Source organism: Protopterus annectens, chromosome 1.part0 (assembly GCF_019279795.1).
Source record: "Protopterus annectens isolate FY-2018-M chromosome 1.part0, PAN1.0, whole genome shotgun sequence".
Classification (NCBI taxonomy): Eukaryota; Metazoa; Chordata; order Ceratodontiformes; family Protopteridae; genus Protopterus; species Protopterus annectens.
Genome location: NC_056725.1, coordinates 784,461,236 through 784,487,634, shown reverse-complemented (window position 1 = coordinate 784,487,634; position 26,399 = coordinate 784,461,236). Strand labels below are relative to the sequence as shown.

General features: G+C 39.2%; 1 protein-coding gene across 1 annotated transcript in view; it reads right to left on the bottom strand.

The window, feature by feature from the left end:
* Positions 1-26,399, bottom strand: part of SARS2 (seryl-tRNA synthetase 2, mitochondrial) — a 379,654-nt gene that overhangs the window by 9,660 nt on the left and 343,595 nt on the right. Inside the window, exon 7 of the mRNA XM_044063525.1 lies at positions 20,444-20,536. Coding sequence (XP_043919460.1) covers positions 20,444-20,536 — 93 coding nt within the window. The remainder of the gene's footprint in view (positions 1-20,443; positions 20,537-26,399) is intronic.

Sequence of the window (26,399 nt, the reverse complement as noted above, 5' to 3'; positions counted from 1 at the left end):
TAGTGCTGCATTCGGATTTCCTCCATCACTTCTTCCATATGTCTAAAAATAAGCTCCTGATAATGCAATGCATGGTATAGCGATTTACATCTCTTACATCTAAATATACCTTCTTCCCAAACCTGAGCAGGAAGAAACCTTCCTTCTCATTGAGAAAAGAGTTAAGAGGATGCTAAGTTGCAGCATCTAGAGAAAAAAATTGTGTGTCTGCACAACAGACAGTCCTGTAAAGGCGATTTAATTTTCACTTACCCTGTAAAGTCAGATTTTTTAGAAGACAGTGGCTGAGAGTCCATTTTCAGTGAAGCAATGGCTAAGGGTACATTCAAATGCTCACAAGTCTGGAAAAGTAGTTGCTTGATTTGGGCCTCATCAGTACCCAGCAAGTCTAGATTTAATTTCTGGGTATCAAATAACTCTTTCACTCCCATTTACAATGTTCTAACATAAAAATGAGTCCATTTAAAGGAAACATCTTCAAGAGGTGAACCAGAACAATCTCCTTCATTAGTGATATATCCCAAGTAGTAGGTAAAGGTGATTAGAATATGCAAAACACTCTTCCCCAAAATGCGATATGGATGACCACTACGGAAAGGTTCTTTTTCTCTTTGGGTTGGAGAAGTAGTAGGACAGGTTGAATGGTCTGTTGGGGAAAGCTGAAATGTGCACTTCTGCAATGTAGTCATACATTCCCCAGCAAAAATTCTATTATAAAATGGCTGGGGTCAGGCAGTCAAAATGTTCCTGACCTAGTATGTTTCTGTATGAAAAAGTCCAAATAATCAAAGCAAGTACAGCAATCACTAGTGGCAAGCTCCTTTAGCGGTCTGACTGTGGATGACTGGGAAATGGTACTTGGCTGTGATACAACCAGAATACCCACTGAGGCCTGGAAAGATTATAAAGAATCTATCATACAAGTCAGCCTTTGAAGGGGCAATGTTGAAGAAGTGGGAGGGGGAGATGCTGAAAGGTGGGAATGGATACTGCTGCATCTTCAGTGAACTGATGGGGTCATTAAGGCAGACATTTCATTTTGCATCTACTAGAACCATTAGTAGAAAGGGCTACTATGTAAAGAAAGATTTCTCTTGGCTTAAAGACTGAAGTTTTATTTGGTCAGTAAATATCCTCAAAGTTTCTGACTACGAAAAAATAAAGTTTTCTTGATGAACATGACATTGTGATAAGCTGACACTTGATTTTCACACAGAAGTGGAATCTGTTTCACACAGGCACTGGCACTGATTATATTTCCACAGGTGTCACTGGCTTCAGAAATCCTTTCAAAATTACAACCAAAAAGGCCAACATAATTATAACACACAACAATCCGACAGCAAAATGGTAATACTAGTACTTATATGTCAATGTCTGGATGACCCCAACGGACAGACTATCGATCTCTGTGTACAGAAGAAAAGCAGTAAAATTGGCAAGAATGTCTATCCCTTAAGTAATTCTGTAAAAGAACCATGAAATAAATTAAAAGAAATCAAACAATATGCAAGCCCACCTACACCTCTAAATTCTCTGAATGTAGTAACTCCGAGGCTGTGCTGCCTGGGATAAGGGAGAATCTTCTTTTCCACTACAATATTGCTGTTAGCACCAACTCTTCCTTGATGTAAACACAATAGACTAATCCCATTTTGATATGATGTCTGTCAACCAAACCTATTTTCCTTTTCTAGCAAACATTTGGTTGAATCTCCCTGGCGAATTATGAAGCTCTGAAAATTAGGTCAGATAAGGTAGTATTAATTTGTGGCTAATATCTTGCTCATTATGAATGTTATTGTAGCAGTGATCCTCAAGATGAATGTGATGAATCTACTAAAGGAATTAATTTGGAAAGGAAAGTGTTGCACAGAAACAGACAAAGCAGCTACTGAAATCTATAAAAGTGGTAGGGATAAAACAAATGAAACATTGCATAGCAAGTTTAAGGTTGAAACAAGACAGTTTTGACAAAGTATGAACAATGGAATATAGTCTCAAATGAAAGGTTTGGATACTCATCTCTACAGAGAAGCCAATTTCAAAAAAAAAATTTCCAAATGGAATATAGTCTCAAATGAAAGGTTTGGATACTCATCTCTACAGAGAAGCCAATTTCAAAAAAAAAATTTCCAAACAAAAATGAACAAACAAAAGCACAAATTGTTCAAGTACACATAGTGGGAAACAATTTTTAACAATGATAAAGAAAAGGATTGAGTTAAAGTCTTAAAAAGTCTGAAAGACTTTGCAAGTAAGGTGTACATTTATGGAACTTGGGGTACTACTCAAAACAATACCATCAACATTACCTGAATAACAGAACAGGCAGAATAAAATTAATGCTGAACAAGAGCAGGAATCTAAAATAAACAAACTGAAATTCATTACTAAAAAAATAACATCATAGAGAGAAGTTAAGCGATTATATGGTTAATGGCACCCACATTACCAAAAGTTACTTCTTGGCAAGAAAATACAGGAGGAGTGGTTCCAAGTAAACTGTTACCAAACACAACAGTTTTGATTTGGCAGTACTTACAGTTTGTTTGATTATGAGAAAATCATGTTGGTTAAGTTGTGCAGATTCTTGTGGCTATTAATTATTACAATGTTTTCAACACACAGATGAGCATTTAAGTAAACAGTGTATAGGGAAAACAGAAGAGCTTCATGTACTGAGCTCTGTGGAACTCCATAAGTCAGTGTTGCAGGTCTCTGATATGAAATTTGGCCCTAATACAGCAAAAGATCCGTTGTACAGATAATTTGCAAACCAAATTATCAAGTTTCTACCTCTAGAAAAAAAAATGGTCAAACAACATTTGGTAAAATCCAAGCGCTTCACAAATTAGGTCTTCAGGTATCTTCCCTAGTATTCCTTGATCACTCTATTTCAGCAAATTCAGCTGACAAACACTAACAGTCCTTACTCCTGACCAACATTCTCCTTCTGCAATGACAGGAAGCCATCTCTTCCAAATATTTCCTTTCCACAAAAATGTAAACCTTTCTCTCCTGTTGGGTTACAGCTCTCTTTTTTAATATCATTACAGGAGGTGGTCCCAGTCAATGTCTGCAGCTGTGTGCTCTGTCTTAATGTATTTCTTTGATTATCTCTACCATGAAGAAAAGTAACACTAGCTGTTTTATTTTTTTATACTTACATTTACATAGCCAATAATCAGCAGAATGCACTAGTAGCCAATACAAGGCTTCACTAATGGACCTACAAAGGTCCATGGCTATCCCTTCAAATGGGACTTTTGAATCCAGTATGTGGTGCAGTCTTTTGGCAATCTAATCATGCTATACAGAAATTCTCAGTGTCTTTCATTACACCAGGACAATATTAACTGCTAAAAAATAAAGCTTTAGTTTTGTCCACTACTGCCTTTCTAGAATATGACTATTTTCACACGTTTTAGAACAAATAGTTGATACAACACTTCTCTGTTTTTATTCACATTGTAAAGTAAGTTGTTATGTAATACAAAATACATGTATGATATGAGGTCACTCTGCTCTTCTGTCACTTTCTCCAATGGTTATGTTTTCTCTGGATGGATCATCCTTCCATTGTGTTCTTAAAACTGTCATTACCTACAGACAAATCTGACAAGTTAGAAATACCTTTGTCAGTACAATGACATGAAGAAGGGCTAAAGCCTCATCACCTAAGACTAGAGGTACATGTATTTCTTCTTCAGCTATTGTTCTCATCTACAAAAGGCAACTAATGACAATGTATGTCTGTATTACACAGTACCCTTTCCTTAACAAACGTGACATGGCTGTCATTATCTAGTAATCGCTTCACTTCCTTCTTTCTAGCAATAGATTACATTAAATTGACACAGTCATAGTACAGATGTAACAGGCTGACTCCACTGGTCTAACAATTATTTTATCACTTTCCATTAGTACAATTTCGATTAATCATGTTACGTAAAATCCGGTTCTGAAAGGCACATTTGCGTGTTCATTGCTAGCAGCTTAGTCAGAAAATTGCATTTCTGTTACATACACTATTTTTTAGCAATATATGCCTTTTCCCATGTTTAAAACATATTATTTCACTTGCTGACATTTTGGGGTTCTTGCAAATACATGCATATTTTCAGCTGCAGGATTAGCATGCTCTGCTCTAAAAGCCTGGTTATAATGATTAGTTAAAAGTGCTTGCATGAATCTGTTAACAGCCAATAATAAATTCATAAATTTATCATTTTGCTTTTGCCATTTACTTCAGGCTCTTTCCATAATTTTAAAACATTTTAAATCAGACATCTGAGGTCTTATTGCTTTGTTGGTGTTAAATGTTCAATTGTGATTTTGTACAGCTTCTGTTTCAGGAGACATACCACACCAATCAAGCTATTCTTATTTTCAATTTGTTACAGTAAAATATGTCTGTCTTCGATATTTATTTAAGCTTTTGCAGACATCCCTGTTTGTTGGAAACATAAAATCATAGCCCAATCAGCGCAAAACTACTTTTTCTGGATTGTATAACTCTCTCAGACAATGTGATTATGCCTTGATATTGCTCTCCTTACAGAGTTTTTTAGTGATGGATTAGCCTTTGGTGTGACCATCACATATGCTTACAGGTATTCTTGAAAGTTGACCAATTATCTGTCAGTAGATCTGCTCTTCAGCTGAAAGGTCAATGTGGATTGCAACAGGGTTTTTATGGTCTGTATAATTAACACAAACTTCTCCAATTTGGGCAAAGCAAAATGGTAACAGTTTGCTCACGCTCCTGTACTTCTCTCAAATCAGGAAGCAAGTCTCAAATGAAGTTTGTGAAGTAGGAAGAAAACAAGGCAACTTGGTGAAACGGCCAAATCTTTTGCCAGACTAAAAATGTGTTAAAAATGTATTGGGGTAAAACACACTGGAGGCAACGTTCAGTGCACTCTGCTTACAATGAAAAGTAAACAAACCAAACTACACTTCACTTTTTAGCAAGAAAAAGTTGTAAATTTCAGGCAGGCTTTTATTTTCAGCAAAAATGCTCAGATGGTCTCTGGCAAAGTCCATATATTTCCTCCCTGCATTCTTTATGCATCCTTCCTGGTACTCCTCAAGTCACTTTTTATTCAGCAAGCCCACCCGATGGCAAACACCAGGAATCCTTCTTCTAGTTAAAAATTAACTTTCTGCAATAAAGGGCAGCAGTCTCTGGCAGATACTACTCTCCCTACACAGAAGCAAATCGCTCTGCCCTGCTGATTATAACTCCCTATTTTAACACCAATAACAGGTATTTTCAGCCAGTGGCTGTTTTCATGCTATATGCCCTACCTTAATGTCGGTTATATTCTTCCAACTGTATGAGTATACATGCATTTTGCAACAACAGATATGCTAATTACTCATACTAATATCCAGTCTGGGATTATCTTGGAGTGTTGCTAAAATTATGTTTTGTCAGAACATAATTTACTGGACTACCTACTGAAAATAGAAGTTATGTTCTTACCATAACGTTCCATGTTAGTTGTCTTCTTCTCGCCTTCTTCTTGCTGGATGGGTTCGGAGCCGACCTCGGCTCCGACTCGGCCACTCTAAAAGCTCGAGAGTTGGTTCCACCGGCTCGAGGCTCCCCTTATATCCCACAATGCTAGGCGAGAGTTACCTCAGATCTCGTTTGTAAGCTAACCCCAGCTTATAATAGTAACAGAATAACTGTAACAAGGAATCCACCTCTAACAACAGGAAGAAAGAAGGGTGACCTACACCCTGAACCAGGAAATATGCATAATAGCATATGTCTAAGAAAAGAGGTGGTAGAAAGAGAGGTCACAATCACAACTCCTCTAGGTCTGTCCAGGCCAGGGGGAAGGAGGGTGGGACGCAAGAAGAAGGCGAGAAGAAGACAACTAACATGGAACGTTATGGTAAGAACATAACTTCTATATGTTAAGTTGTCTATCTCGCCTTCATTCTTGCTGGATGGGACCGCGTCCCTAGCACCTTGTCCCGGGTGGCCTAATGGAACAGACTCCTGAGAACAGTGGAACCAAAGCTAGCTCTATGCCTAGAAGCTAAATCCAACTTATAATGAAAAATGAAAGCGTGAGGAGTAGCCCAAGTAGCCGCTGCACAAATGGTGTCAATAGGCAGTCTGTCTTGGAAGGCTAAAGAAGTAGCCAAAGCTCTGGTGGAATGAGCCTTAGGTTTATCAGGTAGCTTTTGATGTCTAATCTCATATACAAGGGAAATCAATGATGTTAGCCATCTGGATAATGATACCTTTGAAACTGAAAGTCCCTTTCTGCTCTCCGCATAGGAGACAAACAGCTGATCAGATTTTCTGAACTGTTTAGTTCTATCCAAGTAGTACCTCAATTGACGGTGAACATCCAGGCAGTGTAATTTTTGTTCAGACCTATTGGAGTATTCTGGAAAAAAGACTGGTAAATCAATGCTTTGATTCAGATTTGATGTCGAGACCACTTTAGGTAAAAAGGACGGGTTAGTTCGTAAGGATACTCTGTCCTTATGAAACAAAAGATAAGGAGGACGACAGCTGAGTGCTTGAAGCTCTGAAACTCTTATAGCTGATGTAATAGCTACCAGAAAAAGAGTTTTCCATGATAATAATTTTAAGGAACAGGAGACTGCAGGTTCGAAAGGGGGAAGAATCAAAGAAGCAAGAACTAAATTTAGGTCCCAAGGAGAAGGAGGATTTCTTATAGGAGGTCTGAGAAGAAAAACTCCTTTCAAAAAGGCTTTGCAGAGTTTGTGGGACATTAGGGCAGATTCAGAAATACCCACATGAAAGTTAGAAATAGCTGCCAATTGAACTTTAAGTGTAGATGGAGATGAACCTGCATGGAAGAGTTCAGCTAGAAAATCAAGGACTAGTTGGATGGAAGCAGTGAAAGGATCTATGTCCTTTCCTTGAGCCCAATATGTGAAGCGTTTCCACTTACTCAAATAAATCTTTCGAGTGGAAGATTTATGGGAAGCTATCAATATATCTCTAACAGAGTGAGATAATTGAGGAAGCCTGGCTAAGGTTGGAACTGGAGGAACCAAGCAGTGAGGTTCAGAGAGGAGAGGGAGCGATGAAACTGACCCGACTGATGGATCAAAAGATCTGGAACTAGGTCCAGATTCCACGGTCGCTCCAAGAGAAAACGATGTAGAAAGGGGAACCACACTTGTCGAGGCCAGTAAGGAGCAATGAGGATCAATGAGGCCTTCTGAGCGATAGCTTTCTGTATTACTTGAGAGATCAGTGGGAAAGGAGGAAATGCATACAGAAGTCCCCGGGGCCAAACTTGGACTAGAGCGTCTCTGCTGGGTTGGCCTGGTAAAGGGAATAGAGTGAAGAATTCTCTGCACTTGCTGTTTTGGGGAGTAGCAAAAAGATCGCAGCAAGGCTGACCCCACTTGAGAAAAATTTCTCTCACTACAGAGTCTTTCAGAGACCACTCGTGAGGCATGAGTATAGCTCTGCTCAACTTGTCCGCAATATGATTGGACTTCCCGGGGATGTGCGTTGCTATCAGAAACCGCTGAGAAGAAATCGCCCATTGCCACAGTCTGAGTGCTTCTCGACACAGGGGGTATGATCTGGTTCCGCCTTGTTTGTTGATGTACCACACTACAGACATATTGTCTGTCTGGATTGCAATTGTTCCCAAGGGAAGAGAGTCTTGAAGGGCTTGCAACGCTAAAAGCACTGCTCTCATCTCCAGAACATTTATGTGCAAGTGGCATTCGTTTGGTTGCCATGTGCCCTGGACTGTCCTGCCCTGATAATGCCCCCCCCACCCGATCAGGGAGGCACCCGTTGTCAGAGTAGCAACCGGAGGAGGTGGAACAAAGGGTCTTCCCGACAGGAGCTGGGGGGAAGACATCCACCACATGAGATGCTTTTTGCACGCTTGCGTGATCATAATGGTGTGAGACATTGGAAGTTCCTGGTATGACCATTGAGTAAAAAGCATCCACTGAAGGATCCGCATGTGGTATCTGGCTAATGGAAGCAGGGTATGGCGCTGCCATAATTCCCAACACCTTTAGAACTAACCTGGCTTTGATTCTGTTGTTGTTGAGAAGGAGTGATACCAATTTGTGAATGTCTGATATTCTCTGATGTGTTAGCCTTGCAGACATGTTTATTGTATCTAGATTTGCGCCTATGTAGGTAATAGTACGACAAGGCGACAAAACAGACTTTTCGCAATTTATTGAAATACCCAGTTTTTGACAAACCCGAAAAGTGTAATCTCTGGCCATCAGAAGGAGATGCTTGGTGGGAGCTGTGAGCAGCCAGTCGTCCAAATATGGAAACACCTGGAATCCTTGTCGTCTCAGGTGAGAAGCTACCACTGCCATGCATTTGGTAAACACCCGGGGGGCAGTGGTGAGACCAAAGGGCAGGGCCCTGAACTGAAAATGACTGGTTCCCAGCCTGAAGCGGAGGAATCTTCTGGAGCGTCTGTTCATCTTTATGTGATAGTACGCATCCCGAAGGTCTATAGAGCACATCCAGTTTCCTTTGCCCAAAAGGGGAAGGATGGATTGCAGCGTGACCATCCGAAATCTTGTTTTCTTGACTGATTTGTTCAAGACACTGAGATCCAAAATTGGTCTCCAGTCCCCTGTTTTCTTTGGAACTAAAAAGAACCTTGAGTAGATTCCGGATCCTTGCTGGTCTGCTGGAACTGGCTGAATTGCTCTTTTTGCAAGCAGTTTTGAAATTTCCAAAACTGCTAGATCCCTTTGAGCGGGTGGAACATCTGGAAGGGATTTTTTTGACTGATTTGGAAAGCGAAGAAAGGGGATAGAATAGCCTTCGGAAATGATGGACTGTACCCATTTGTCTTGAGTCAGGGATAGCCAGGCTTCTGGGTACAGTGACAATCTTCCCCCGACTGCCTCCGAAGATGGGCAGTCGGGCAACACCTCAGGGATGCTGAAAGGGCTTGTCAGGAAAGTTTTCCCGATTGCCCTGGTTCTGCGGACCCCCCCTGCCCCTAGGGCGACGTCTACCATTGTTATTCCCACCTCTGCCTCTGGTGGGAAAACGACTCTGTCGCCAGGCGAAGTCCCTTGAGATTGTTTACGGAACCACATCTTTCCACCTTTCTGGCCTTTGGGGTAAGGCCTGGAAGGAGTAGAAAAACGGACTCCGACGGCAGAAAGGGTCTTGCCATCAGTCTCGCACCTAGTCAAGGTTTCTTTCACTTGAGGACCAAAGAGAGATGATCCATCAAACGGGGAGTTCGTGAAAGACGTCTTGAAGGGGTCCGCAAAATTGCATAGCCGCATCCAGGCATGCCTACGTAAGGCTACACCTGTCCCTGTGGCTCTGCTCGCTCCATCAGCCGCGTAAGAAAGTAGGCGCATGGAGGAGTTGGTTATGGAATTAAGGGTAGCCAGCTGCATGTTCATCTTATCTTGGAAACCCGCAGCTGTAGGGTCCTTTAACATTTCACTCGCTTCCTTGATCAAGTCCCTTTGAAGACGAGTAAAATGGCACAGGTAGTTCAGCGAACGCATGGTAAATGTCGCTGACGAGAACATCCGCTTCCGCACCTATCCATGGACCTAGATTCCTTGTTAGGTGGATGGACAGGTACTGAAGGATCAGCTAGCTCCTTCTTAGTGGCAGCAGCTACCACCATAGCATCCACAGAAACTCCTTTTGTTAAAAATTGTTTGTCTGCTGGAGCTGTTATGAACTTGGAGGGTCTCCTGGGAGTGGGGTCCACTGAATCAGGAGCCATCCATGCCTTCTTAGCAACCACCTGCATGAGGGGGTCGAAGGGGGACACCCAGGAGGTGGAAGGACGAGAGCCAAATGCCTCAAGATACACAGATTCGTCCTCCGAAGGGTTGAGGGCTGGCCAATTTCCCTCTGTTTCAGGATCTCCAGAATGTCTGCAAATGAGACATCTTCAGAAGGGGAACGTGGGGTACCCTCAGAATCATCCAAATCTGTTTCTGACGTGATGTACTCAGGTGAGTCAATGTGTTTCCTCTTACACTTCCTCTTCCGAGGGGGCTCTTCTGCCAAATCAGGAGAGGCCTCGGAAGAGGATGAAATCCCCACAGGGGGCTCCTGAGGAGCTGTCTCTCTGCGGTCCGGGATGAGGGAGTGAGTCGACTTAGCCTGAGGCACCATAGAGGGAGGGGCGGACGGAGCCGACTGTGGAGTAGAGCCAGGCTCTAACACACTCCGCATGACCTCGAATGCACCCCTGTCAGGCAGAGCCAGAGGTCCCCGCTCCAAGAAGCTAAGAACCCCCCTCGGCACCGACAGTGATGGCTCCGAGGCCGATGTCGGAGCCGAACTCACCAGCGCCGAAGCACCGAGAGGGAGAGGGGGGTCGGACAAGGGTCCGATGCCACTTACCCCCTCGGAGCCGACGAGGGAAGTCCGGCGCCGAGATTCTTCCAAGGAAGAAAACGGAGCCGACGACGGAGCCGAAGACAATTGTATCGGCTCCGACGCAATCACAGTCTCGGTTCCGACACAACCCGGCTCCGAGCTCAAAAGAGTCGAAGGAGGAATATGTTGATGGACCGGGGCAGGCATCGACTGATGAGTCGGGCTGTGAAGCATCTGGGCCAGTGCCTCGGACTTAAGTAGTCGACTCACTACCCTCTGAAGGTCATGATCCGACAGCCTCGATGACCTAGAGGAGTGAGATCTTTGGCTCCGTTCAGACAGCAGGGGAGATCCTGGAGCCGAATGAACGGAGCCAAGAGATGGTGACCTGGACCTCTTCCTAGTTGTCGGCTCCGAAGGTCTGGTCGGAGCCGACACGGGAACTTACTACCTCGGCTCCGGCCGGAGCCGAGGGGCCACAGAAACTGTGGACTGAGACTTATCGGCTCCAGCCGGAGCCGATGAAGGCAGAGGTTGAGAAACCTTAGGTCTCGGCTCAGTTGCCGGAGCCGAAGACCTAGATGCCTTAGAGGGCTTCCCTGTTGAAACAGACAGGGAATCCTCTGGCTTGAGTAAGCCTCTAAGAATCAATTTATTCTTTCTTTCCTGCAGGACCCTAGGGCTGAAGCCATGGCACACAGCACAGGAGTCCTGCAGGTGCAAAGGCCCCAGACAATAGACACAAGAAGTGTGAGCGTCTGTCAGAGACATTTTCTGACAGCACGCATCACACTTCTTGAACTGGAGACCTTTGCTTCTTTGGACATTTTTTTATTTGAACAGGTGTACACAAACACGCACACAAACACACTAGTTACACCCTGTTAAATTAAATTATAATAAAAGCAGTACTAGGATTTTAAAAATAATGCACACACACTCCACTAGGGAAGGAAAGGCCTATAGGCCCAAGGGAAGAACCTAAGGTTCTTGAGGGAAAAAAACGGAAATTTTTTGGAAGGGAATAAAAGGTTTCCTAAACTACACTAAACTAAGTAAATATATTAAATTAAAAGGGGATTTTAAAGACTAATTTCAACAAGAAATAGTACTCACCAGGAACCGGTAGAAAAACCAACCTCGAAGCTGTAGCGGCAAACGAGATCTGAGGTAACTCTCGCCTAGCATTGTGGGATATAAGGGGAGCCTCGAGCCGGTGGAACCAACTCTCGAGCTTTTAGAGTGGCCGAGTCGGAGCCGAGGTCGGCTCCGAACCCATCCAGCAAGAATGAAGGCGAGATAGACAACTTAACATCAATGATTCACAATGCCAAGTCCTGAAATGCCAGAAAGAGAGAAAGAAAAAACAGGAGAACTGTGAATACCAAACACACACACACACACACACATATATATATATATATATATATATACACACACACACACACACACACACACACACACACACTTATATATATATATATATATACACACACACACACACACACACACACACACACACACACACGTGTGTGTGTACATATATATGTACATACACATGTATAAAAGGCAACATTTTGAGAAATTACAATATTGGTCTTGGCACATGTTAGAATGCAATTTTGTTTATTTTGCCTCGACATTCTGGGACCCGCACTAATGAGGGGTATTCAATTCACTGTCTTTTTCCTACGTATTAATGTATAAACAGCAAGGACTTTTTTGTTTTTTTCTGGAACCTTTAATAAGGGTTCGTAGTTAAAGAGCATAAAGGATAAACTGATTGCTGGTACTGCGTATGTATTTCTGTGTTTTAAGTATTATTGTATGTGCAGGAAAAGGCAGAACGAGACAAATGTAACAATGTCAGGTTGTGATGATACTTTATAAAGTTATACCCAATTACAACCTCACATATAAAACCTTCCTTGTAATGAATATTCATGATAAATGACAAGAAACACTGCATAAAAAGCTAGAGAAGAATAACTATTGAGTATCTCAACTAAAGATTTCTCTGTTTTGCACACAACACAATTTTTGTTTCTGATGACAAGTTAAAGACAGAATTCAAACTCCTATGTTTAGAAATCAAAAAGAAAAAGTTGAAATCTGGAAATTGTCTTCAGCTTTTGACAACAGGACTTACTGGAGTATTAAGCCATTTTTGCAATGTAGATCTTACGAAACATTTTTAAATACTACAATATCTGTTAATCGAAACACAAAGAAAAATTCTGTTAATGTGATTATGCTTAATTTTAAGACTGCTGAAATCTGAATTAAGATTTTTGTGGCTGCAATACACGAACAATCATTTGTTCGTAAAATCATGATAAAGATGATATAATATACATATTAAGGGACATATTTACAGAATACATAGCAGAAACAAAAGGAAAGCACTTGCCTAAGTCCACTGCATTGAACAAAGGGTACTAACATTAAGGAAGTTAGGAAGCACTATGTTTTGAACGCAGTAACACAACAATACAAACATGTAACATGTCAGTAATCATGGCATGAATGAAAATTTACTACAAATTCCAGTGTTTGCACTCCTTACTAGATGACAGTTCCCCAAAGATACTTCAATTGCAGAAAAACTAAAACAAGCCTTAATTGGTGGCTTTGTATCTACTCTGGGTTTTCCTGAGAATAGTGCACCGCCAGGGATTGTTCTAACAGATATACAATAATTACAGCTCCTAACATCTTTGCTCATAGTAAATAATAAAATTCAGTTTCCAAAAATACTGGTGATAAGGGGTTGATTATTAAAACGGTCTGAAAAATCTTATGCTTAGGACCAACAGGAAGTATGTAACACTAAATTATCTGAAATGCTGCAAAATCCAATTAGTCAACAATAAAAGCAGCAGCAAGGACGGATCTGGATACTGTATATAAACAGAGATCTTCTTCTTCTTTCGGCTTTTCCCGGTTAGGGGATGCCACAGCACAACTCCAGTCCACTAATGATTAGCAGTAGATTTTTACGGCGCCGAGGTGCCAGCCTGACGCCCAACCTTCAACAAAGGCACGCTCATTCACACATATCTTTCGAACACCACTCAACCGCGGGGAGGACATGCAGACTCCACACAGAAGGCGCTCCAGCCAAGAATCGAACAGGAGAACCTCTTGCTGTGAGGCGACAACGCAACCGCTGCAACACCGTGGCTATAAACAAACAGATACAATTATTAATTTGGTAAAGGATAGTCAAAATTCCAACTGTTGCTGTATTTAATGGAGATACATTAGTAAAAGCTATGTCTTTATTGGCTAAGTAGCAAATGTGCTTCTCTGGGGGGAAATGTAGTTTAGTCTGCAAGGGCATATCATCTCAGTCATAACAAAGTCACATAGCTTAAACATATTTATTAACTGGTTAACTGGGTTGGTGGGCTAGTATGCAGAACCTTTTCAGCAGTGACCCGAGCCATCTGGTAGTAACTCTCTTACAAATATACAAAATGATGACATTAAGAAGTCAGAAGAGTACATATCAGCAAAATAGTGACATTTAACAGCAATGACTTCACAGCTGCAAGATTAAATATTTACAAAAAAGTGGCATTACACAACAAAAAGAGAATATGTCGACAGCATACTGACATTTATCTACAACAAAATGTACTGGCTTTTGAATGAGTTTGACCTAAAACAGGGAAGCAAACATTCCTTATTTAAAATAACATTCCTCCGGCTGATATAACATAATGTACATATGACAGATCAGTAAGGTAGAAAAAGACTAGCAAAGATGAGATGAGATGATGCAGAGAACAGTTATAGGGATCAAACAAAGAACACAGTATTAATACAAGGGGAGGCATGGTACATTTGGTAGAAAGGAATGTGGATTAGAGCACAGACATGAAAAGCGAGGGACAATAGCTGTAGCTAGCAGAAGTCAGTCTAAGCTGCAGAGAAGAGGAAGCATGCTTTGTACAGTGTATGAAACCTGTGACTGTATAGTCACAGCAGTATCAAGTGTTTACCCATGTTAACACTGCTAGTAGCAAGGAAATGCTAATCAGGTTAAATGTGCAAATACATGTTGTGGCAAGCTACAAAGTATCCGTAAAGCATGGACATCTGTTAACATACTTTCAAGTGTTAACTTTTTCTTAAATGTTGTAAATTTAAGATCTATGTTTCTTAGGAAGACAATTCCATGATGCCAAGCTAATTTTTTGTAATTAACTTTTTCCCTAATGATTTTTTTTTAAATGGAGAGTGTCTTAGGGGATCATCTGATAAAAATCTGAATATGTGCTATCCCTGTGTAGTACCTTAGAGGTCAGGGGAAAGAAGTATTCACTGAAGAGAAGTTTCAGTGTTAATGAACTAAAGTTGAAGTGCTCTTGCTTTGGCAAGCAAATATTTCACTTTCTGTAATGTAAGGCAGTGATGTTCTCCACTATCTGAAAGGATGACAAAATGCCATATTTTGCTATTAACTGTTTAAAGAGACATTCTGTTACAGTCTGAATGTGGTGGGGTGGTTACAAGAAAAGAATATTCCTATTTATTAATTAGCATAGTGATACAAACTTTTTTCTGGCTTCAAATGTTAACAGGTCGAAGAACCCGTAAAAAAGTTTAGGTATTGAAATGTTTTGCTTAATGTGTTACCCATACGAAGAGTGAATGTAAGCTAATGGGTCTAAAGTGAAGTCTACATATTTTGGATGAGTGCTCATAAGCAAAATTGTGCCAGTAGGTTAGATACTGAGGGCCAAGCTCTGGTTAGTTTCTAATGGATTACTAATAACACTGGATGGAACTTGCTAGTGTTTATGGATATTTTATGTCCAAGAAGCTAGTTCCAGAGTACATTAAAGTTATTTTCAGTTTTTCTTGTAATGAGATGACAGAAGGGTGTGAGGCCAAGATTATATCATCTGCATAGAGTGCAGATGACACTGGGAAGACCAGCTGGGAAACTGTTTATAACAGATACAACAATACTGGTCCTAAAATTGATTTGATGGATCCCAGATGTCAGAGCTCTGGTTCTTGAGGATATGTCTCCAGAAGATACACAGACTATTCTTCCTTAGAGAAATGATGCAAACAATGCAATTTTACAGTTACTGAAACCATGTTGTATTACAGCCCAGAGTAGCAGAGGGTGTTCTACTAATTCAAATGCTTTTCTAACCTCAATACATACACACTTATTAAATGGCCATCATCCATAGCTTCACAAATTTAGTTAGCGACTGTGTATATGTGCACACATCCATAGATGAATACTATGCATATATATAGCCAAAACTGAGAAACCAAAACCAATATACAACATGGCACCAGCAGAATAACACTATGAAGGTCCTTCTTTCCCTTTTATCAGAACTTCTCCAGAATGAATAACAGAGTGAATAGTAAGTATAACATACTTATGTATTTTGAAAAGATCACATGTTCACATTATAGCCATTCAATAACAAACAGAACATTCATTAAACATGGACATCATCTTACTTTCAAGAAAATACTTCAAATGCACGTTTTTCAAATTTATCACAAAATTAAGGTCTCACAGGCTCTTCAAGGAGAGTTAAATATAAAAATCCCTTCTGAACTGTCTTCACAGTAGTATGGGAATTCAGAGTTTGAGGACAGCTTGCAGAAATAACTGAAATGATTACTTCAGCACAGGCATAAGGCAGGTCCTCTAGAAAGAGACTTACTAGATCTTGCAGGATTTCGGGCTCTTTAGGCTCCTTGAGGAGAACCATAAGTAAAGCTTTCAACTTGAACAGGGAAGATTACCTACTGCTGAGTATTCTAGTCCCTTGCAAAATGCACATCTCTCCAGAGAACTGATCCTGGTATGTTATCAGTCTGACACCAAGCTGATAACCAGAAGACCGTCATGTCTGGCCGCATCAATACTTCATCATTCTGAGTTAGCTGTGAAAATTGTAAGGGGACCTCCTTGCACAGATGGATTAGGATACTAATCTTGATGTTCTGCAACACTTCCAGGTTCAGAGGGATAAGAGGAAGTGCATAAAGGTGTTTCGCCATCAAAGGAATTAAGAAGGTATTCAGTTCTCTAGCTTGCCTGTACTGGAACCTGCAGCAGAACCTTTTCAGCTGGCATTTCTTCTCCACTGCAAAAAGATCTGCCAGTGAGAGACCACGCCTCTATTTAATGTCTGGAAGACTACAGGGTCCAGCTTCCCTTCTTGGCACATAGACTTAATTTGTCTGCCACTGCATTCTAGGTTGATGGAATATAGTAGGCTTGAAAATACAGGCACAGTTAAGAGGCACAGCTGCTAAAAGTGCATTCACATGTGCCTGTTTGTATACCACATGGCTGCAGTGTTATCTATTACTACTCCCAAAGTCTTTGGCTAACAGTGCTGGAATCAGTGCCATCATGTCTTTCAAACTGATTTCTGTGAATCATACACTTACTCCAACTGCTTCACTGTGCACCCCCAGATGAGATCAGAAGCATCTGCGATCACGATCAAAGGCATTTTTAAAATATCCAGAAGTTTTATGCAAGATAGTTAAAGAGCAAGTTTTTATAGAAAAGAAAAGTAAAACTTGAATTTATTGGACACTGACAATATTTTAGTAAAAGACGCAAACTGTGACAAGCCTAACGGGACATATGCTTGCGGGTTCTGCAGAGAGTTTAATTTTTTTTAATGCAGGGCAAACCCCCCACTATTTTAGCACAAATGGGCTGACCCTTGGTGCAAATGGACACTGTGGCTGTAACAGCTGGGCAGCAGTGTACTTGACTACCCATTTCTTTTCAAGACAATTTCTATGAGGGGAAAATCATAAGGAAGCTGTCACAGAGGATTTATAAGCATGATTATGCTATCTGTACTGCACTCTACAAGCATTCAGACAACTTCAAGATTTTTTTTTTTGTATTGAAAGATGTAACGCACTTTAACCAAAAGAAGAGGTGACCTAAACAGTCTGTTGATCAGCTAAATGTAGGTTCATTACCTGGGTTAAATAAGAATTTATCAATTAAAATTGTACTGATATTGATGACTTAAAATTTTAAGCATTGAAAACATTTAGATAAATATAACTGAAATACAATTCAGTTTAAAGAGTTGTTCTTAATTAAATTGTTCTTGTATACACTTTACAGCAGGGTCTATGAGGCTGTTGTTTAATGTTTGTTCTTAGAAATGTGACTGTATATGTTTCATATACAAGCTGCTAAATGTCAATTAATATTTCTGAAAAAGGTTTCATACACTAGAGGTGAACAAAACTAAACCACCGTAGTTCTTTTTATCATCAGTTTGGTAATCTGTTATTTTGGTCATGTTCATGAACAAGTTCCTTCAGAACTGTTTGGTATATTATTACTGACCAGGTGAATTCACTACACCCACTCACTGTACTCCCTTCATATACACCCAAATATTACTACAAATAGGTAGCAAAACCACTGCTTATGTCAAATGAAGAACTGGATAGATGGAATTATTTACTGAAAAAGTACATTTCAACCCTCACAGCCTGAAAACATGAATGACGTGCTAAAATACAAGTGTTTAATTCAAATGTCTTTGTCAGTGTCGGTGGCTCAGAAGGTAGCAAGCTTGTTTTTGGTAATAGAAATCCTCGAAGGTTGTAGGCTCGTTCCTATTATCAGGTACGTGGATTCATGTTCCAGAACTGACACAATGAGGTGTCGCTTTTCAAATGCAGGATTTGTCACCTTTGCATCCTACCAAGTAATCCAAACCCCTTTGTGAAGTAAATGTATCCTTACCTCAGCCACACCCCCTTTTAACAAGCCAAATCCAGAAATATAAATTTTTAAAAATCATATAAAATGACTGCAAGGCCAGGCTTAGGTAATAGGGAGTCCTAAGCCAAAGTGCCCCATACAGTGTTCCCTTGGCACATGCCAAAGTCTTTGTCTTACTGTTCATTTTTTCCTGCATCCATTCAACACATTCTAAGCGATAAAGTGGGCAGAAAACAGCCCCCCCAGAAGCTACATATTACCAGATGCCCTGAGATACATTTTACAGCTTTTTACTGCAACCTTTGATACAATGATGGCCCAAGCAAAATTATGGAAGGAGACTGTCTTATTCCTTTTTTCCTTTCAAGGAAGAAATAAGTTGTGTTGCAGGTTAATATTTAAAGCTAATAAAACAGTAGTTACCAATAAACTGGACAGCAGTTACCCATAAACTGAGAAGATAAAAGGTTGTTAGGATACACAAGTCATATCGGGAATAAGTGCTTGCCTTCACACACACCCCCCCACCCCACAAAAAAAAAAGATAATCACCTTGTGTGTACTCCCCTGGTGTTAGAAAGGGAAGAAAATTAAAGTGAAATGGTTACACAGCTACACAGCATGCTTCCTCACCCCAACCCAAAAACGCACCCTCAGAATGGGGCAAAACTGAAAGAGCAAATAGAATGTAGTAACATATTTCAACATGCTGCTATTAGAGGTACATATGTAGAGTATGCTTCCTTGGTTCTTCTCTCAAAGGTAGTCGGGCTGCATATACATCATATTTTGATTGTGAGGAAAGTGCGGAAAAAAATAATCACAGAACTTTATTCCAATTTATTGATTCTAGATGATATATTTCCCTAGATAATACATAGTGACCTTCCGTGGCCACCACTCATTTTTGACTACAAGCAAAATTAAAGAAATAATGATCACAGTGCCTGCAGCCCATTCATCACTACAACGATCGTCTGTGCCAACCTCTGAGCAGAGCTGGTTTTAGATTAAGTGTGAACAATGCAGAGGCCCCTATTAAGCCAATGTCAAAATCAGGTTATACAGCCAGCAATGGTGGCCTTTAGAAGCTCTGAGGGTACAGATATATTGCGATTAATTTTATGCCTTATTTATGAAAGAAAATGATTAATTTTGTTCTGCTAATGATTCATGGAAGTGCCTGTCAGTATTCTCAGTCATAAAATAACCACTGAACAGTGCTGTATAACAACGAAATTTCTGATACACAAAATACTAAGCCAAAAAAAATTAATAATGCAAAGCTTTCGGGCTAACCACCCTTCATCAGTACATAAAAATAATACATTTTCATCTTCACTTTTATAGGGATTAGTTGAAAACACATGATACAGCCAGCCTATCATCATCAAGTAACAATTAAAACATTTACAATAGTGCCTGAATTTATAAAATATTTAAAAACCATCATTTGTACACTAAAAATAATAAATTAACTGACATTAAAAACGAGAACTACATGTACTTGCTATATATTTTCTCTTTGTCTTTTTAACAATATAGGTTTCAGGCTGACAGCATTATTTAAACCTGGTTTAGTGTCAGCCTGAAGCCTAATGATCCATTCATATTCTTTTAATTCTAGTATATTATTCATATCACCTTCCCCTGCTTCACATAACAACTGTATGTATTCCTCTAAATTTAAACATATGTTTACTCTAAATTTAAACATATGTTTAGAGTCATTCTCAGAAATATGCTTACTGAGAGCATTAGTGGCCACATCTTTAGAAGCTGCGAGGGTACAGATATTTTGTGATGAATTTTATGTCTTATTTATGAAAGAAAATTATTAATTTTGCTCTGTTGATTCATGGAAGTACACACATACCACATTTACCTACAGCTGAATTAGAGAAAAGTTTAATTCCCCTATTGAATGTAGGAGGAATCCAATGCACCTGATAAAAAACCCAAAACAAACATGGAAGGCATGCAGACTTGCACAGATGGAGCCAAAACCAAGAACTCAGCCAGAGAGACAACCACTGTAAGCACACCTCTCAACCTCTTAAAACAAGAAATCTGGACAAAGCCTAAATTAACGTGGGGAAACAACAACCATTAAGTGGATAGGTACCAAACAGTCTTATCAAATGTATTAAATATGATCCTGCTGTTTACAATGACACACAATCCACAAAAAAGGAAACAATACACCGCAATTATATAACCACATTACTTAGCTAAGACTGCATCAGCCACTAGAAACATGAATGGCTTAAATGTCTCATGAACCTTCTTTCGGTATGCATTCCAAATGAATTTAACATGATGCTTACCGTGTGTGCATACTTCAGTTCACCTGATGCATTGTAATACATGATGTTTAACCTTCTGCTTTGGTAGTCTGTACAGTTTGATGTGCTTGAAATCTGAAAAGGTGAAAAAAAAAGTAAACCAAAAAATTTGAATACTTAGAGCATTAAAATGCTTTGCACATCTCCACTCCCCCCCCCCCCCCCCTTAAAGTGGTTTCACTCTTCAGCATCAACGTCATTAACATAAACGATTGTGTCAAAAGGGCCACTACATCTGGTGCATTTAATGAATTTGTTAAAACATTCTAATGTTGCACAAAAGACTAATGCTAACAAGCTGCTACAGAGTTTTGTCCTGTAGTCCACAGTTTGGCACCCTCAGTCACACCTGAATGTTGCGAAAATATGAGCACACGCTCTCAGGTTACACCTGAAAAAGAAAACTGTTGTGAGATTCATCCAATTAATGAATGAATGTTAGCATGATCAGAAGCTATCTGCTAAAATTTCAAATGTGTTTTGTTCAGTCAATTTAAATGGATAAACACAGAACCTGCACGATAGACAGAATATTCTCACATAATATAGCAGAGTAAAATGTGGCTAGTTTACACTTAGAGAGACAGAAAAAGTAAAAAGTGAACATACATTATTTATGTTCAGCATACAGTTTAAAAAATACAGTTTTGGAAGCATTATAAATAAATAAATACATCCTTATTTGGTAAATATTTCCATCTTGCAGACATTCTACTTCTGATAGCACTCAGTTTATGCTAACAGATTTAACTGCAAACCCTGTTGCATGGTTTCTACTGTACAACAGCTTCTAGCTAGTTAAGTGTTACAGTGTGCCCTGCCAATCAATTTAAATCATTACAACATGTTTTCACAGCTTAATACCTGAAAGAATAAAACTGTCCAATATAAACGACTTTTTCAATCAATTTCTTATTTTTTATATCAGCGTAAAGCAAACTGCATATATACGGCTCGCACAGACAAGAATGTTTTCCCGCTGTCTAACTGGTTCAACAGTCTCATCCTGGATACAAAGGGCTTCCTCTTGCTGCATCTCACACCCTTCACAGTCAGCTGGGAAGGTATTAAAGGCCTGCATCTATTCAAGACATGACCTGAAATGTATACATTCTGATTTTGCTAATGATACAGCTTGTGAAAATTATCTACTTTACTGGACTAATGTTGCTGCTGACTGTACTGCATGACATCTCAAAATGTATATAGTTTCTTATGAAAGTGTTACTGCTTATTTCGTAAGCTCAGTGGGCTTGTGTTTATCTATTCTTACAGTTCATACATATTCTGGGTACAGTCAATATCTATAAATGATGATGGATATATGCATACTTCAGTATCACAGTACTGTAAGTCAACTGTCCAGGCATTGGGTGACCTGGGCCAACTCATTAGACCAGCAGACAAACATTAAACAAATAAACAAACAACTGTTTATGGATACCACCTGCAAAAAGAATCCTCTTCAGACAGTGATAACACAATAATCACAAAATCTATGATAATTGTTTTTAAAGCCTGGAATTTGCCCACAAAATCTTGAGCAAGCAGTGGGAGCAACATTATGCTGGACAGGCATAACAAGGGACAGTTATGGCCAACGTATGGGGAAATAATTTGTGGGAGGTCATAAACACACTGCAGTGGTGTCAGTTTGGACACAGGATTAATACTATCAAGATTTATGCACCTTTTTAGTGGACAAGCAATCTATTACCTGTGTCAGTGTCAGCCAGCCACTATATTGCACATACAGTCTTGTCCTACTGTACTGTCTGCTGTTGGAATCCCCAATATACTTAGAAGTGGACACAAAATAATATATATATATATATATATATATATATATATATATATATATATATATAGATATATATATATATATATATATATATATATACATACATACACACACACACGTGCTGTGTGTGTGTATATAAATATATATCTATATTTAGATGTACATATAATATGAAAAAAATAAAATAATATTTTGATTCAATACATACAGTAAAATTCTGACATGAGGAAAAGTTTACATTTAGAATTATTATTATAAATAACTGTAAGCTAAGTAATGTTATTAATGAGAGAAGAGTTAAAATAACAGAGAAAGTTAGCTCAAGCATGTCCTGGTTGGTATGCCAGTCCACCAAAGGACGCACACACATCTACAATGCACAAACAACTACAGGTAAAGTGGAACAGCCAAACTTCTCACTTGCTTCCTGGGAGTCTTTCTATAACCTTTACTGCTTTTAATCCATGCCAGACATGACTGAAGTTTTTAAATTAATAATGAATATTAAACTGCATGCCACATGGCACATGTTTAGTTTGGATTTCAGCTCTTAAACACCAACTTTCCACATGCTCCTCATCAAAAATCCATATTAGTTACAAACCTATTTTTTTTAATGAAATAACTAAACCCATATGAAACAAAAATAACTTCTGCTTCAGAAACATCTGTTATATACAATTACAAGGTACAGGTATGGAGTCCCTCATTTGCATTTATCCAGCTGCTTTATTTATTGCCTGTTTTGTGACCTCATATTTAATGAGGAGCAGAATATGATCCAAAAAACAACTGATGTGATGATGCTATCTACATGACATCTGATTAATACAGAATTATTAAGTTAACAAGTTATTAGAGTTTGATAATTATGTAAAACATTAATCATTTTGGCATCCAATTTACAGTAAAATGGGAGTTATTTACAACTGACATCCATGATTTAATAGTTACTAAAAATTTAGATGGGACAAAGGTGACATCTTTTTTGCCATAAACAATGCTGAATCAACTGTTTTCAACATGACTTCCAGATGTTGTACCCCCCCCCCCCCCCCCCACACACACACACACGATCTGGAACATTTCAACATCTCTGTCAGTCAGACAGCATTACTCTGCATCCAAGTTCTAGACTATGAATAGGTGAATGATAAAATTCTCAGTTTTCTTCATAGAGGTTCTGTGACCAAATTCAGTCTGACCCTAAAGGAGATATTTTACATTACAAAAATTAGTACTCTCTCCAGGATTAGCATTTGTGTGAACTTTACTATCTTACATCGATTTTTTTTTCAAACTCAGATTGTTAACAAACATTAGCCTATATTGTCAGCAAAATAAGTGAGGTTATTTTTGCCAAACAGCTGCCACTTTACCTATGGAAGTGGCAAATCTTTTTTTTAAAAGAGATGCATCTTTATTAAATTATCACATATAACACAGGCAATCATACATTCATATAAATGAAAACAAACCATACTGACAATCTCTGTTGCAATCATAAATCACAAACCATATTGACATAATATTAGTTGCAAACATTATACATCACTCATAACCTACCCAATCATTACACATTAAACATTACACAGCTCATTCAAATCTGGTCTTCAATTAAACCTCATTCTTCCCCAGTATGTATTGCTCCTAAAATTCCCATTTTTTTCCTATCTAATTTGCTCCTACCCTATTCTAAAGATCACAATTCCAGCTGCTTTATCTGTTACTATATTCACTACTTCTAGTACAGTTGGTTTAGACTTTGATTTCCATTTTCTAGTAATTGCTTTTTGGGCAGCCACCACAATTAGACTCAGTAAGGCCTTACTGTGTCTAGGCAATTCCGATTCTGTATCATAGCTCAGAAAAATCATTTCCCTAGCTATACCACCCAGTGAATACTCTGCAGGGAATCTTTAAAGGATGGCAACATATTATACTACCAGAAAATATGTTCCCAATTACCTCTTTCTTCCCTATCACACCTCCAACATTTGTTGTCTACCTGAGGAAAAATTCCCTGGAGTCTACTTGGGGTATAAAACTACCTATGCAAACATTTCCATGCAAAAATCCTAAATTGTATACATATATCCTCCCATTATTTCTTTGTGAATCACTTATCCAGTCTCTCTTCCCAATCCTTTCTAACTTCCTCTGACTGATTCTTATACTTATCATGCAATATTTTATATGCTCTGCCAATTATTTATTTTTTAAAATTCTAACCTTCTTCTTTTTTCGGCTTTTCTCGGTTAGGGGTCACCACAATGGATCACCTGTCCACTTGTGATTGGCAGTGGGAGTTTTACGGTGTCGAGTTGCCAGCCCAGCACCCAACCCTCTATAGAAGGCGCACACATGCACGCACTCACGCCTAGGGCCAACTTAGAGTGTCCAATCCATTTACAGCATGTCTTTGGGATGTGGGAGGAAACCGGAGCACCAGAGGAAACCCACGGGACCACATGGAGGACATGCAAACTCCACATAGAAGGCACCCCGGCTGAGGATCGAACTGGAGAACCTCTTGCTGTGAGGCGACAAAGCTAACTGTTGCACCACCGCAGCTGCCCACCCCCCCTTTTTTATAAATTCTACTAAAACTCTATCAATGCTGGTCTTTCATTTAGGACCACCCTATTTCTTTCACTTTGCCTATACTCTGATATCAGTCCTTGATAGGGAAGGCAATCTCTAACCTGCAGTCCAAATAAATTCTTGGTGTCTTCCCATTTTATTACCTTTCCCTCTATAGTTATTTGCTCCCAATGCCTTGGCTCCTTTACCAGTTTTCCTCAACAAATTCTAGCCCCTTACTGCCTACTAGCTGCATCCCTAATGGCAGTTATCCCTATCAGCAGAATCTCTTTTCTCCAGTCACATGTTGGCTTAGTTCTTAGAATACCTTCTACTACTTTATGAATATAATATTCTGTATTATTATTATTCTCCTTAAAGATCTGAATCCAAAATCACAGCCTCTCCTTGTTGCTTGAGCTTCCCCCTTGTTTCATCATCATACCTTTCCACTTTGAATTGTATGTTTCTCCTACTATTTATAGGAGCATTAACTGTTTAACTTTGAAATACCCCTTCAAATGAGGTAATCCCAATTTGCTCTGTTCTACTGGAAGAAACAGTAGCTCACTTGACTTTTGCGGTCTTCCCCTCTCAGATGAAATCTTTCAGCTCTTTATTAATTGCTATCCACAACTTCTCATCTGACTGATAAAATATGCCTGACTTGTGTATAAGACTAAAGGGAATAAAAACATTTTAACTGCTTGTATCTTACTATCCATATCCATATAATACAGCTTCCAATTTATCAGTTATTGCATTATCTTTTGTTTAGCCTCTTCCCAGAAATCCTTAGCTGCCACACCAGAATAATTTTTAATCCATACGTCTAAGTACTTCATTTTATCATGTCTCCATAAATATGGATCTTGCTGAATGAATTTGTGTGGGTACATAATTTACAGCTAATGCCTTTGTTTTAGCTTCATTAATACCAAAATATTTTAAACTGTCTCAAAATATTCCACAACACTAAAATGTCCTTTTCTGGTTTTGTCAATAGCTTCTGCAAACAGAGACAGCTTTTCTTGACTACCATACCAATTATATCCTTGAATTTCTGAGGTCTTTATTTTCTTTGTCAATGGTTCTAAATACAATGCAAATAACAAAGGGGAAAGTGGACACCCCTGCCTGGTTCTTCTGCTGAAGCAGAAATTATCAGAGAGAAACCCACCCACTTGAATTTTCTTCTCCATCCACTTATATACCCTCCTAATCAACCTTATAATTTTACGACGAAATGCAAATGCTTCCATTGCCCTGCTCATAAAGTCTAAGCTTACTCTGTCAAATGCTTTCTCTGTATCAAGACAGACTAACAACAGTGGTATTTAATTACATTCCACTAAATGTATATCTTCTCCAATAGCTCCTCAATAATTTCTATTACCCATTCCTTAAATTCCTGTCTTTTCAACAGATAGGTGGGAAAGTCCCAGTGTCTCATGTTTATTTCATTAGCCTGTGCTTTTATTTTAGTTATTATTGGCGCATGATTGGAAACGATTATTGGGTGCTATCAAGACTTTCAATTAAATGCACATGCTC